The sequence below is a fragment of the Anguilla rostrata genome, chromosome 1, assembly GCF_018555375.3.
Source record: "Anguilla rostrata isolate EN2019 chromosome 1, ASM1855537v3, whole genome shotgun sequence".
Taxonomy (NCBI): domain Eukaryota; kingdom Metazoa; phylum Chordata; class Actinopteri; order Anguilliformes; family Anguillidae; genus Anguilla; species Anguilla rostrata.
Genome location: NC_057933.1, coordinates 18,328,663 through 18,344,288, shown reverse-complemented (window position 1 = coordinate 18,344,288; position 15,626 = coordinate 18,328,663). Strand labels below are relative to the sequence as shown.

The following is a 15,626-nucleotide window of genomic DNA, read 5'->3' as shown; positions in this document are numbered from 1 at the left end:
ATTGTTGGATAATTCACCAAAGGTGATTGTTGAATAATTTAGCTGCCAATTCCATGCATGTTATTACATGTTGTATTTGTATACTATGTTAAGGTTAATTCAAATAAATATGCAGTTTTACAGTAAGCTGCATTCGTTAATACGTAGCAAGGTCTGTCTTTGCTAACCTTCATTGGCTGGGAGAGGAAGTACCAGAAGCTAGCAAGCCATCCAGTTAACATTTTAATGAAATGCTTTGTAGCTAGGTGGTTGGTCCTCTCACATGGCTTTCCAGCAGGCTAGAGCGACGTCTTTCCCATTCAAGAGCACACATTTAATCTGCAGTTTTACAGCCTACCTCGCAGTCACACCTATCTGAGCTCTGAAACAATATGATGCAGGGTTTACCCATTAAATGATAAGAAAATACATTTTATAAATGTATTTTTTCTCATAGAAAGTATGTGTCTGTGTGTGTGTGTTCTGTAATTGGCTGCTGTGAAGAGATACAGTACTATTGGAGGCATTGTTTTGGTTGAAGTAGATAGTTGTTCAATGTGGAGAACTAATAATTGCATGAGTGGTGATGTAATTATTGATGATGCAATTTGGCAGGAAAATTTAAACATGATCATGAAGATGATGCTAAAGAAGAAACAAAATAAAGCAAATTTGTTAGGAGTGAGATTTTGTGGTCATTGTAGTTTTCTGCAGAAATGCCTGAAAATAGCCACATTTTCAGTGCTGTGTAGGTAAAAGTTATACCCCACCAACAGGGGTCACTTAATGTGAGAATGCAGAGATCTAGATTAACTGTATGAAATACTATTTCTTGTCATGCTCTCAAGTCAGAGTGGGTTCATACTGTCCTGTTGTTAAATTATTGTCCAGTAAATTTTTGTGAAACGCTTGGAGTCACCCTAAATCATAAAATCCATGGCCAATATGGCTGTGAAATACATTCTCCACACTTGTCAGTAGCTTTCGACATCATTCACTCACATCAACTCACATTTGAAACATTCATCAGGTATACACCATACAGTATGGACACACAAACAAACGCATATAGACGCACGCACGCACACACACTTGACCTTTAATTATCTAAGAAATGTTCATGTAGCCAGGCCTTAACATTACCCAAGCTCCTCAGAGAAGGCTGACTCAATGCCAGCGGATGAATCGTAATACAATTAAATGGATGATGCAGTGGGAGGATGCTTTGTACCCGACGCTGTGAAGTGGTATGAACATTGAGTCCTCTCTAAATGTGTGCCTAAAGTGCACAGGGGAACACAAAAGAGCCTGCAGACGCCCAGATGGAAGGCTCCCTGTTGTTCCAGATGTCAGACATCCTGTAGCGTTCCAGTGGCGCTGTACTCAAAGAGCAGAATGACTCATTACCCGTGTCCAGCGGACCACAAACGCCCGTGTCCAGACGGATTTTGGAGTCGCCATTCCGACGCTTTTGAAGGTGAAATATAAATCATCGGAGGCACGGGGCGCGAGCGCGCTTCTTGCAGGACATGGATGTTGACTGGCGAGGGGCTCGCCAGGGCGCTCACGCCGCCTCTGTGATTTACGGCCGAGTTACGCAGGTGACAGGCCTGGACGGGGGGAGAGAACAGACGCGCCTCTCCAGCTCACCTGTGAGGCGTGACTCTGGAGCGGCAGTGCTGGACGAGCTTCTGCAGGGGGCGACAGATCCAGTCCATTCCAGGATGCGGAGCTCAGAGGCGCAGCGACAAGCGGGATCTTCACCGTTCTCAGCCCAATATGTTTCTCTGAGGTGTAACTCTACTGTCATGTTAACTGGATAAAGAGATGCCTAGTGGGTTAGGGAGGGCTTTGTGTGTGCATGTCAGTGTGTTTACGTGTGTGTGTGTTTGCTTACGTGTGCACGTGCTCACATGTGTGTTCATCTTATAATCGTTTTAATGGTCAGTGCCAACTGACTCTTGAGCGAAGTATCTAGCTAAAGCAGTGGTTCTTGGTCCATGTTTTTGATACGCTTCTTGATGTGGTTCTAGTGCCCATTGTGATTGGGTGTCCCACAGGCGTTAAGAATGATCGGCCATGTCATGATTCCATTCAGCAGGGTGTCCTCTGCCACACCACAGAACGGTGACTCTGATTGGTGGGATGTCTGCAGCCTGCCTGCACCAGCTGTGTATGATGAGCAGCACCCCCTGCACAATGGCTGTGCAGCTCAGCTGGGAAACAGCAGAGCAAAAAGAAGAAGCAGCTGGCTACAGGCAAGTGAGTAAGATTATCTCTGAGACAGAGCATTCCAAATGGAGGAATGGCGGGACAAATCAGCAGTACATATTGATATTCACCCTTCTCAGTGACCCCCCAATCTTCAGTCTCTAACAAACTGGAGTGGTTTGGCTCTTCTCGCCATTGACTCACTCTTGAGTTTTTTCAATAGAAAGTTTGCCTTGTTTCCATTTAATGCTAACTTTTGTTGCAGTGATCAATGACAATGAGGAGCTTTGTAAGGTGTAATTTTAACTCAACTCAACCTGTAACTCAAGTTCTCATCTTCAAGGTTTCTATGGTAGCCAAATTGAATGAGTAAAATATATAAATGAAAATGTAATTTACCTATTTATCAGTGATGCCTTTTGACATTACATTAAGCAGATGCACATATTCAAGGTTTAATTTATTATACAGCACATATAACATATAATTCTGCAATTATACCCCATATCCAAGTAATATAATATGTTCAGTAGAAATACTCAAGGTTACAAGAGTGTCCCTCTGTACATGAAATTCTGACCTGCAACCATCATATTTTACACCTTGGTCCACCCATCCTTCTCCAACAACAGACCTGTGTTTCTGTATCAAGTTTTCATCAGCCTGAGGGCATGTACTAGCCTGAGGGGATATTTTAATGTAGTCAATAACATAAATGAGAAAAATGCTTCCAGATGGGGCTATTGATTGTGATTTCCTTATTCTCCCCCTTATTTCCACAAGGGATTCAGGAGTGACCATGGGAGCACAGTGCATTGTTCAGCAACGACAGTTCACACACAGGGCTAGCACAGAGCTAATGTCGCAACTGAGGTTTGATGGCAGGTTAACATGAACTGTGTGGGTCTTCGTGAATTTGAGAGGTTCCTGTAATTTGCGCTTCATTTCGAGTGCAGTTCAAAGGACATTGTTCATTTTTAACTAAAGTTCCCCCCTTTTCAAACCAGGTGTGACTCACCAGTCATCTCTCACGCTAGTCATAATAAAATGCAAAAAACATTAGAATGCTAACAATGCAGAATCACTACTGGAAATCTCTTTAACTTTGGATGATACCACCATTCAGTATCAGCCAAAAGGTAAAGTTTCAAAGATCCTATCTTTGGGATGTACAGTGGCCGGCATCTCTCTCACTCTCATTTCATTCTGAAACAGAGTGATATACTAGCATACTGTTACACATGGTTTTGTGTGCCCCGTTTCTTCACATCTTGTTGGTACACTGCCACCGTAAAAAGCGCTATACAAATAAAACTGAACTGAATATTTAACATTTCGGAAATTATCACAAGTTGTTATCAAGAGGGATTCACACAGCATATATTTCCTTATATACAATCCAATTATGCAGCTGAACATTTACAGAAGTAATTCATGTTCATTATCCAGCAGCGCTTGAATCGTAAAGTTATACATTAAATTAAGACACTGATTAGTTTTTTTTTTTTAAACAGCATACAGAAACTATAGGTACAGCTGTCATTATCTGTGCATTACGCATGTATTACCTCTAATTTATTGAAATTAAGGAGCGAGATAGAGAGAAAGTCACGGATAGCACAATCGCGTTAAACATAAATAACAAATACCGTTAGTAATTAGAAGTCTGGCATTTACACAAAGCAGTGCACGCACTGTGTAGGACTCTTATAATCACTGACAGTCCTTGGCAGTTATAAGACAGAAATTTAAAAAACTCATCTCTCTTTCGTCCTCTTTTTTCCCCTCTTTCAACGCACCACATTAACAGCTGAGCAGAGAGATAAAAATAGCGGCCGATGAGAATAAATGTGCTCACCATGAATAAAAAACTAGCAAAGAGGGACAGTCCCTGTGGATGAGGGATTCTTCATAGAGCGGCAGGCTGAAAATGAGCTTTAATTATTAAAGTGCAATAACCAGAGAGAGAGAGAGAGAGAAAGAGAGAGACAGAGAGAGAGGGAGGGAGAGAGAGAGAGAGAGAAACAGAGAGAGAGATAGAGAGAGAGAGAGAGAGAAATAGTGAGAGAGAGAGAGAGAGGCAAGTGGGACTGATAGAGGGCAGAGGAAATGTGACGAAGGCGATAAGGCCAGTCTGCTGCTAACGGACTCTGTCCCTCAGGACATGAGGAGAGACACATCATCTATCTTTCTTAAAAGAGTTCCCACAGGGAAGCCATGCTACGCTCAATATCTACATCTTCAATGACTCAGAAAAAATGGTCTTTCTCCACCCTCACTCAAACTGGAAACTTTTCTGAGAGGGGTAAAGGCCTTGGACGGTCGTACGCCTAATTAATCACAAAGTACCAACGGCTTCCGCCAAGGCCTAGTTTATAATCACTGTCCGAATACAGGTATGATAGGACACCAAACAGCCATACCCCAATAGCCTGTCGCACAACTTTATGCAGATTGAGTGGCAAGGTTAACACATTCAAGGCTAATAATCGGGTGCAGAATTGCTGGTTTGGTACAACCAGTTTTGAGTTTGGCAGGGAATATGTGAGAGGGCTTAAACTGTACTGTTGTACCCAGGTGTACACTCAACACAATGGCCATCTCATTGGGTAAGCTGACAAGTTGACAGTCTTGTTTGACATCTTTACTGTCCCTGTTGGCTTGACGTGTTAAACTGAGGGCAGTTCTCTGTGGCTGGAGTTGAATCCCTGCCTGGACAGTAAATACTGTTCAGTCTTTTCCTTAGATATTGGCCATGTTTTCAAACTCAGTGCCATCAATGTACCTGCCCCTCCTATATACAGTGTTGCTCCATTTCTTTTCACTACAGCACAATACTACCACATTCAACAGCTAGCATACAACATGCCCATATTAATCACAGAATGAAATGTGAAATGTTTGCATTTGTCAAAAGCCTCAAAAGACAGAAAATGAAATGGATGAGCCCTAACACTAACATCAGCCTGCTCTCCACAAAAGTATGTCAGCACAGAGCTTTGACAACTGCTGTACTCGTATAGCATATATCTACTGTAATAAAAACAACATTTAAGCTATTCACCACTGGGCAGATTGCTTAAGATTCAACCTTTCCCTCAACAAGCCAAATTCATTCCCTTAGTGGTCCGTACAGTACATTGGCAATAGACCTACATATTTTCACTTTTATAAAGCATCATTTCCAACAGGCCCATGTGTCCTATTTGGGACCACATGTGTTATATCACTCTTTCTGCAGAGCTTGTCCCCAAACGGTGTTGGTATGTAGCATACTATTTTTAAACTGGTGTGATCAATTGATAGATCTTGCATTTGAGTGCATATTATAGAGTGTAAAGTGTATATCGCTAAGATCTCTTAAGGATACAAATCTTTGAATTTTCTCATAGCTCATAGCTCCAGATGCTCTGTATTTCAACCAATCAGTCACTAGACACGAAGGTCTTCCATTGTTCTCATGTTTATGTAGAAGGATGGAATTATTCAAACTTTAAGACCATTTTGTCTCTCCCATGTTAAGTCTATGGACAATTCATCAACAGAATTTCAGAATTCTGAGGTCTCATGCAAATGTAATAAAGCCTACAGCCATGTACTGTATAAAAAGCAGGCATATCTCAAAATTACCAACAGATTGAGAGGTTTTTGTGTCAGGATCAGTTTGATTTAATCTGACTTATGTTTGTGCAGAAAGTCTTAATTTTTATGCTAATATTTAGGGAGTGTCCACAACACAGTAATGACATCAACATTAGCAAAAGCAGTATTTGGTGAGCCCATGTAATCCTCCTGTGAAAATGAATTTAAACTGCTTTTGAAGCAGCACATATGAGAGCTGACTAACGATAGCATAATTTCTTGGTCGGTATGTATATTCTAACAACGCGGTAGCAAAACTGGGATCACTAAATGGAAAGGAATGTCATCTCCCAGTTCTATAAAAACAGACATCTCCAACCCGGCTTTCCTGTGCTATTCGCTAAGCTTGTAGGTTCAGGCTGGGAAAATGCCTTTACTGAAAACCAACCCCAAAAAACACTTTGATTTTCATTCAGTTTATACATGTCCATCTAATACAAATTATTCAGAACTTCAAAACAGTGAATGGAAAAAAGCCTTGAGCAGTACATTAAAAAAGGTATGAAAGGGAGAGAAACAGGGAAATGACAACTCAAGTGCGTCAATCTTTGTGATCCTTGAAACCCAGGAAAAGCAGATTGCTTGAAAGCTGACAGTTAGTCTCCCAGCAACACCTTGTCTTTCTTCAAAGAAAAGGCACACCTGAGAGAAAGTTGAATCAATGTGCAGATGCAAAAAATAATCATAGAAAACAGACTCCCATTTGTCTCCTAATAGTTCATGAGCTTCACCCTGTGAAGGAGCTGCTGCCCCACTCCACAGTCTAATTGCTTTTTCCTGCATGGCCTGGCTCCCCCGCCACAGGCAAGAGTTGCAAAGCTACCCTGCTGGCACAATAAAAATGTAAAGACAAGGCAAGATCAACATCCAGGGGATCTTAAGGGTTTCTGCCAGTGTGAGGATGGAGCGTGTGAGATGGCCGACGGTCATCTATGGCATTGTGCTGCACCATCACAGGACGCAACCTACAGTAACGTCGACACAAACAGTCCAAGACCCAAAAGAAGCAGACACAGACAGAGCTGAGAAAGTCTGGGACAGAGGTTTTAAGTAAATGTGGCACCATGGGAAATGCATCCTTTTGTTTTGGTCCCACCACATAGGAAAGACAGCTTGCTTTCTCTGGGGTGGCTGAATACCGGTGGATTGTGAGGACAAAAGTGTGACACTAAACCTGTTCAGCCGTATAAGACAGAATGAAGAGAGGCAAGTCATCCTCCTTGTTCTGTGCACTCACGTACGCTCCATAATGGACAAATTTATCAAAGTCAGTTTTGTCTTATTGCACATCCAGGTTAATTGCAGTACTGTTTCTTTGTTCTCCAAGCAAATTGAAAGTGCAGTGAGACACAACACCCACGCATCTTGCAGAGTTCAAGGAGGATGCAAACGAAACTTTCAACATTTCGGTCGCAGTGTTTGACCCCCCCCCCCCCGCCCCCCCCGCCTCCCCCTCCCACCGTCCACCCTGGCCGTAGGCAAATTGATACGGGATAATTCCATTTTTTCCAGTTCGCGTGCGGGCTCCCTGGAGGCCGTCGCTGCCTCACTCCCAGGCGACAGGCATATTGTGCGCCATCTGGTCCTCGCCCAGCGCCCTCGCGCCGCTCGCCGCCGCCCGTCCTCCTGGCGGGCAGCCGCTCCCCTGCAATGCCTGCCGTCCCCCTGCACGTTCGCTGAAACCCGTCAGCTCCCCCCTCCCCTCCCACGCACGCCTCAGTCCCGTCCGCCGCCCCCGCTTACCTGCCACAATTACACTCCGTGTCACTCCTCCTTAGATCCTGCATCTCATTTTAAGGCCTCCCCGTGGTTCTGCGCGGCGGGATGACCGCGGGTCAAACGGGTGTCATTTTAACAAGCGCCCCGCCCCGCGGTGGGACATAGAGAGGCCTAACAGGCGAAGCTGACGGAGAGACCGCCGCCTGACGCGGGGTCCCTCAGACCGACGCGAGGTCTTCTGCGCCTCGGCCCACGCCGAACGACGGGCCACCCGTGGGTCAAACCAATTAGCGGCTTAATTGCTGATTTGCATAGTACACAGTTCAATTACACCCACTGACAGGCTCACGGTTTGATGAGGGAGGACAGATATGAGATATTACTGCCAGGCTACTAGAGGAGATTGCTGCAGATTTTCCAGATTCCTTTTCCTACACATCACAGGAATAATGTCATGTGCTGCATTATTCTGCATTAAAAAATTCTCCTTTAAAGCCATCTGGCTGAGCTGTTAGTCTTTGCACCAAAGCGGCGATCAGTCATGAGTAACTGTGTAACTTACCCGTCTAATGACATGTCTTCACATAAAAAATGGCTTGGTCCATATAAAAGTCATTTACTTTACAGTTATCACATGGATGAATGCATTCTTAAGATTACATTTTTATTTTGAAAAAAATGGCAATTAATTAGGACCATTGGTTTTCTTTGTTTTAGAGGCTGCTGTTCATACCACACATAAGGTTCATATATTTTTCAACTTTTTCATTGAATTTAGTTTTCACCTCATTTACTGTCCTGCTTTTTCCAATATACAATTCCTATAAAAATAAGAATGTATTTTAAATAAAGATGACAACTGAATTAAATAAAACACTTGACATGCATATTTGGTAATGATAATTATCTCCCTCCACTGGCGACAGATATCAAATCACTTCCTGGTCACGTGTCTGTTCTGACCCCAATGCTAGAATGGGTTTTTCACTGTGGTCAGTACAGCAGAAACCCTAGCTAGGCAACATTCTGACACAGACTGATGACCTTCCTCTTTAGACTGCTCCATGGCCCCCTTGACCCTCTTTAGCTATCCTCTTTCTTTATGGATTTCCATTGGTAGAATAATGCTACAGATACAGTATAACTGTGTACAGACAGATTAGCTATAAAGTGGCATTTGTTTTTGTTTGCAATACTAAGTGTTGGTTTGTTCAGGTAACTTTACTCTTAATGACTACTGTACAGATGAGCTGACTGCGCCTTCTTGGTGATATTGCACTTCTGCATATTTGAGACAAACACTTGACGTTTTTCACAGTTGTAAGTTGCTTTGGATACTAAGTGATTGTAACGTAACGTAACTGTAGTAATTTCTCACAGGTTGAAGTCACCTGCTTCCAAAGGTTGTTAGCTATTTGTCAGAGGCAGAGACGCAGTTGCTCAGGGGTGTGTCCAATTGTTTCTATGGCAACATTACCAGCAAGACATCACCAGCAGTTCTTCGCGAAAATAACAATGATCGAGAGAACTGATGCGCTTATGGTTGTGTATTGTTATGAGAAGCAACTGAAAGTTTAAAAAATCTATTTCCCAAGAGGCAGTAGGGTGACTGTGAGAGGGTGTGGTTTGCTTCAAAATTCTTGTTCGCAAGACCAAGGCCTGTAAGAATGGCCGTCAAGTTACAACTGATCATGCTGTGCTTTTTTATAGCCTAGATCACAGTCAATAAATATGTGTGAGGGAAAGATGCCTATTTTTGGCTATTGTACTGTATTTAATTACTGTATGCAGCCACGCAAGTTACTTTCTTGTGCTTTTAAAATGATTTATTCCTTTTAAAAATGGAAATTTCCTTTCCAATGGTCAATTTAGCAAGTGTTGCTGATTTCATGAGAATGGAAGAGACAGATATTCTGTCCAAGGCCGAATAAAAGAGCAGTGTGTTTGAGGGACAACAGAGAATTAACAGGCGTGCAGATTCACAGCTATAATCAATCCTGGAGACAGAGGCTTGCCTGTAGCATGATAAACATTTTAACCAGACCCTAGGGCACCTGGAATTGAAAGCATTTTAAAGATTTTTTCCTTCCCAGCACACGTTCACTATATTTCACCTGCCAAAGGCCGCATATGTTGCCGGCTGAAATCCTACACTTCATCACGTCTTTTTAAAAAAAGCACATTTCTCACTCGATGAGAAATACGCTCATTGAGGATTCCATAACAGCCAAAATATCTCTCTAATGTGATTTCAGATCCCTTAATGCAGAAATAACAGCAGAGCTATGAAATTAATTACTGGTCAAATCCTGTAATTTCCTCACTGAGGAACAAATAAAATGCATAATCACTTGGCTGGAAAGCGGACTGTGATCAGAGCAAGTTTAATATTTATGATTGGAGTGCCTGTGACCACACACAGGCTAATGCCTTCTTGTAATCACATTTACATTTGCTTAAAGTTTGATTTGATTGCTTCATGTCTAACAAGCTGCAATATCTGTCTATCGCTTGCTCGGGCCAATAGCTAAATTAAAGCTGATTTTATTCCCCGTTCTTGCCTGTTCAAGGAGCACAGAGTGCACTTACGCTTACGAGCTCTGAAATCAAGCAGTAGCACACATCGCCGGAATTTTAACTTCAAACTGCATTAAAGACTGGTGCTCTTCTGAACTTCAGAGATCAATGTAAAAGTAGAATTATTTAAGCATCACGTAAATTGTAGATCAGTGGTAAAGGTACAGCAACACACTGAAGGTTCTTAAAATAGAGACCTGAAGTGAATGTATGCACAGTACTGTACAGATTTTAGACTCCCCATTGCAGTTTCATATCATTTACAGGAGGATCGTGGATCGTGAGCCCAAGCATGTTGCCAGATTCAAAGGAAATCCGTTTTCTCTCATTACAGACCATTAAAAACTTTATCAGCTAATTATTTCCGACTTCTTAAATACACACAGACACACTGATGGCATGCCAGCAGAGCACTGTGGAAATGCAGATACGTTTTATCAACATTATCAACATTATCATCCAAACATCAAGTCTGCGAACTTGAACCAAGTTATCAACAGATGACATTTATGATCTTTTTCATACATTATATTTGAGAGGTAGGCAACGAGGGCCATATCGGTTTCTGGTTTTTGTGCCGACTTCTGGCCTTAATTACTGAATTAGGCCAAATATTTACACCATTTGACAGTTTAGCTATATTTCTTGATAAGTGCATTAGTCCCTATATGAAATGCATTACGGTGATGTAATCTGTGAAGTGAATCGGTGTTGCTGTATACAGCCAGTTAGCTCATTTAGGCAGCGTAATTGGTGGAAATAAAACCCTGCATACACACCAGCCCTCCAGGACTGAAACTGCCCATCCCTGTTTTATATGTATTATTCAGCGTACAGAGTGTCTTTTACTTTAAAGCTGCATTGTCTCATCGGGAGAAGATCTTAAAAATAAGATGCACTACTTTTCCACAAATATCACTGACCACTTCTCATTACAACTGAATTCTTGAACAGATGGTCATATGTTGTAATTACCACCATCTAAAACAAAACTGAACACGACTGGCTCTACGGGTTGGGGGCAGTTCATGGTTGGCCATCAGAGCCCGGTGACATTCGGCAGCATTGACCCGTATATCTTTTTTTAACAGCACAGTGAGGAACAGTTGGGGAAAATGGCAGCGAGCGAAACATCAAAACCGGGTTCTGAAGTGGCTGTGTGCGCCACTCTGAACGAGAGCTAACGAGCTCTTTATCTTCAGTTCTGTATGAGCCCGGTGCGGGAGGGCCAGCCCACTTCCTGTGCGAGCCCAGCCCAGTAATTACTGTCCACTCCGACTCGTAGTGTAGTTCACCCTCTCCAATCAAAGGACAGGCATTGAAATCAAAGTGGAACATGGATTGTGAAATTACCCTCAACACACAATAGGCTATTTCTCCCCCACAAACTCACAGCGATGGAGGGCTTATTAAAACTTAACAGTGTCTGCCATGGTGCAGCCATGTTTGAGGGCTCAGAGACATACCCAACAAGCACAGGAGAAAGGTCCCCTTTTGAGAACAAACGTCGCCCTACCTTTCTGTAGACAATCATGTTGGGAGAATCCTCGTCCGGGTCGGCCGTCCCCACGGCCCCCTGGTCCCGGGGCCCCTGTGCCATGCCAGGCGTGTCCTGTCCTGGGTTTCGGTCAGAAAAGAAACCAGGACTGAGACCCAACATTTATATCGAGGCAAGCCACAGAAATATCCACCCTGCTCACCCCCTAATGGGTTCGCAATGGAACAGTTCAGTTCGCTGTTTTACGAGCTCTGGCTGTGTCACAGCGCCTGGCTGCCAAGTGCTGTCAAGCTGTCAGGCAATGCGTGAGAAAACATACCTCACAACCCAGCCCACCTCCCCCACGCCCCTACGGTGTTTTTCATAAGGCCACATCTACACAACTACACCACAGAAAAGGAGGAGGTCAATTTAGCAAAACACTTCTTGCCACAGTTACAGTAACAAGAGCTACCAATCACTTACAATATGCTATACCCAGTTGTGCTATTCAACTGGAGAGCAGCAATGGTTTTTCCCACATGGAAATAAAAACAATGACTCGGGTATGGCAGAAATGCAAGACCTTAAAAACATAATCAAAGTTTCATTTCTGCAAAGGCCAAGCGTGGAAATGTTTCCTCTAAAGCAGGGTAAAGCTGCCGCTCATATCATGAGACTAGCAAACACAATTTTAACACATCACACGCAAATGCTCAAATGCATCGTACTGAATAGCAACATTCACAACAAGCTGAATCATACTCTCTCTCCCCCATTTAGCCATATCAGTTGACATTTCAGCATTATGCATTCATGGACTGCATTTCTACTTTGAAGGGCTGACACCTGTCACAACATTGATAACAATGCCTTGGTATGATAATGCACCCAGGGCGAGGTGAATACCAACTAGTTAAACATGCCGAGAAAAACGTCAAGGCTGCAAGTGAAAGTGATCTTCATTCATTCAAGCGCGCGAATAAAACCGCAGCTTCAGCAATAAAGCTCTTCAGTTTTTCCCCCACAAAGCAGGGAACATGTGGATCTCTCTCTCTCCTTGAAAGGAGTCCCTTTTCCCCCTTTGGCCTGGTCAGGCCCTGCCATGAATTCACTTGTGTCTTGTTAGCAAACAGAGAAATTCAAGTGCAACAACCCAACACCACTGATAAGTAAAGTTCCCTTCTGGTCTACGGCCAGATAAGCTATTAGGCTATGTCTCGAACCACACTCTGCCCTGACTACCCACACTCCACTGGTGTTAATGACATGTGCGTAGCTAAGCGAAGATGACGCAGTTGAACCCGTACACGTAAATTCATGTAGGAAACGGGTGCCGATACATTGGGCTTCCAATAAACCTGCAAGATACCCCGTGAGATTATTTCTAAATGACAGCTTTGCTGCTACAGCAAGAACCACAAGCAATTTGCCTGGTAGACACCATTTATCCAGACTGTCGTACATACTCTAGGTTACACTTGACACCTTATTCATTTTTTTCCGCTTGGATATTTACAGAAGCCATTCAGGTAATGTATTGTATCTTTCTCAAGGGTAAAACAGCAATACCAGCTTCAAATCAAGCCTTTTGACTACAAGCCCGTTTCAAAGTCCCTCCGCTACTTTGCCTCCAACACCTGCCTGAACACTTTCCAGGGTTCATCCATTCATGGAAACACTGCCTATACACAGAATTATCATAAATAATTATAATCAATTTAAAGAAACATTGGTATTTTATTTGCCAAAATGAAGGCCATTTAAATGCTCTGGTTCATATTGTGAATTATGGCAGACCACCTGCCACAAGGAGAGAGCTTTAATATTGACCCCATCTGCAAAGTCAACAATGAACTCACTTAAGGTGTGAGTCATCGCATTTCAACACTGGCTATAGGATTGAAAATTCTAGAAAATAAAAACATCCGAGAAAATAGCAAATGCATGAACCACCAGTGCGGAAAGAAAAGCACAGATGACCCAAGGACAGGGAATTCTTCTACATGGTCTTCATTTCAATAATATACAACCTCGACAGAAATCTCTCTTTTCAGCTTCTCTGAACCATCTTATCTGAGAACAGAACTAAGGTGTGAGACCATTGTGATGTTCTTGGTCAACAGAGCAACTCCTCCAGCCCAGGCGCATTATTGTTTGCAATATCTCAGCTGACTGTTATTGCCTGAAGGTGGAAGTAAGATGAATGAAACGGGTCGAACTGTGTGTGTGAGTGTGTGTGTGCATGTGAATGAGAGAGAGAAGCATCTCTACACAATAATGGAGAGGCGTACAGACGAAAGCAGAATTCTCACAACATATCCGTTATATTAGTAGTATTATATGAATGCTGTGAAAAAGTTAGTGGGACTCACCACAGCTAGAGGCTGTAATTTACCCTGAGCGTTAGCATGCCTCCTTCTGCATTATGTCCACATGGCTCAACCTTGTCTTTGGGCTCTGTTGCGTTGGGCTCAAAAAACCCAAAAACATTTTTGGAATAAGAGGGACAGGCTAGTTTCCTCTTTTCTCTCCCTCCTGTATAATACACTCGTTCATGTTAGCATCATGCTGATTTGAATTAATGATTTATGTTGTTTTGCACACAATAAACCATTCCATTATTGTAATGTACACATCATAAGAAGGGCAGAGAGAGACCTGTGTAAACTGTTGCTAAGGAAATTACCAGGTCATAAACTTGATCCCGACACACAGTGATGACAACACTTATTTATGTAGAACCTCATTAGGTCACATTTAGGGGACTTACTGAAATAATCAGTTGCCTGCAAAAAAAAAAAAAAAGAGCTGTGTTGCTAATACAATTTCCCTGAGCTCCAGTAAGGACTTCCAACATGCAGCGTGCTGCCACAAAGTGAGTCCACTTATGAGGCAAGCCGTAGTACATAAATTAAGCAGCCGAGGGCTGTGTTTGTATGTGCCTCTTTCAAATCCACATCAGACAGACAGAAGTCTTTCGCCTGAGAGCGACGAGCAGGCAGACGAGAGTGGCGAAAACGTACACAACTGGGATTCCTTCACAGGTCTTTTTTTTCCTCGTCCTAATGGCAGCAGACTGTCAAATGCAGCGAGATTAATAGCTACCAAACAGATGGTCGGATATAATGTGCGATATATGAGGCATCATAGATCTGGAGGCATTTATTAGGAGTTAATGATGGGTTTGTAAGTGCTTCGGCGACGCTGTGCGGGCTGAGGGTTTCTGTGCGGGAGGGAAAGTGGAGCGTGGCGGGCCGGCTGAGGGGGGATTCGCCGCGACCCGCCTCTGCGCATCTGTCCCCGTGCAGCGCTGTGAGGAAGTGCGTCCGTACGTGCGTGCCCGTGTGAGCGTCTGGGAGTACACCGAGGCTGGCGTGCACACATGGGCACGTGCGCGCGTTAACGTGTTCGTGTGTACGCGTGTGCACACGTGGATGAATGTGTGTGCGCGTGTGGGTGTACATGTACATCTGCATCTATGCATGAGCCTATGCAAGTTAGTGTTTTAACGCCTCCACCAGGCGCAGAGGAGATACGAGGAGACCAGTCTCAAGCGGTCCCTCCGATACAAACTCATCCCTGCACATAGTCACTGAGTACTTCCTGAGCTTAAGAACTACAGCCTTGCTATTACCACCCCCAACCCCAATACCGGCTATGAAGCAACCCTGTTAAGTACAATATGGCACAGTATGGCACAAGCATTCAGTAATGGAATACTACTCTACAATTTATAGTACTACATTAATACAATATACAATACAATAAACAATAAACTACAATTTAACAGCAAACATTTTCTCTGCAAAACAACGTGCTGCCTTTTGAGAATATGGAGCCATTCTACCAAAGCATGCAAATCTCACTTTCCAGGCTGACACCACAAATGTTTTCAATTCAAAAGTCTTATCTGTAGGAGTGAACCAGCTAGTGGAAACACACACTTGCAGCACCAAACCCAGTCAAATAATCAGCAATTTTCCACATGCATACACTACAACATCACTTAGCTTTTCTT

At 43.2% G+C, this 15,626-nt stretch overlaps 1 protein-coding gene across 4 annotated transcripts in view; it reads right to left on the bottom strand.

Annotated features, from left to right (window-relative positions):
* LOC135250654 (regulator of G-protein signaling 6) overlaps positions 1 to 15,626 on the bottom strand; it is a 101,071-nt gene that overhangs the window by 73,108 nt on the left and 12,337 nt on the right. For all 4 annotated transcript variants that reach the window (XM_064327200.1, XM_064327209.1, XM_064327185.1 and 1 more), the window contains exon 2: positions 11,645 to 11,745. In XM_064327200.1, coding sequence (XP_064183270.1) covers positions 11,645 to 11,728 — 84 coding nt within the window. In that variant the 5' untranslated portion in view covers positions 11,729 to 11,745. The remainder of the gene's footprint in view (positions 1 to 11,644; positions 11,746 to 15,626) is intronic.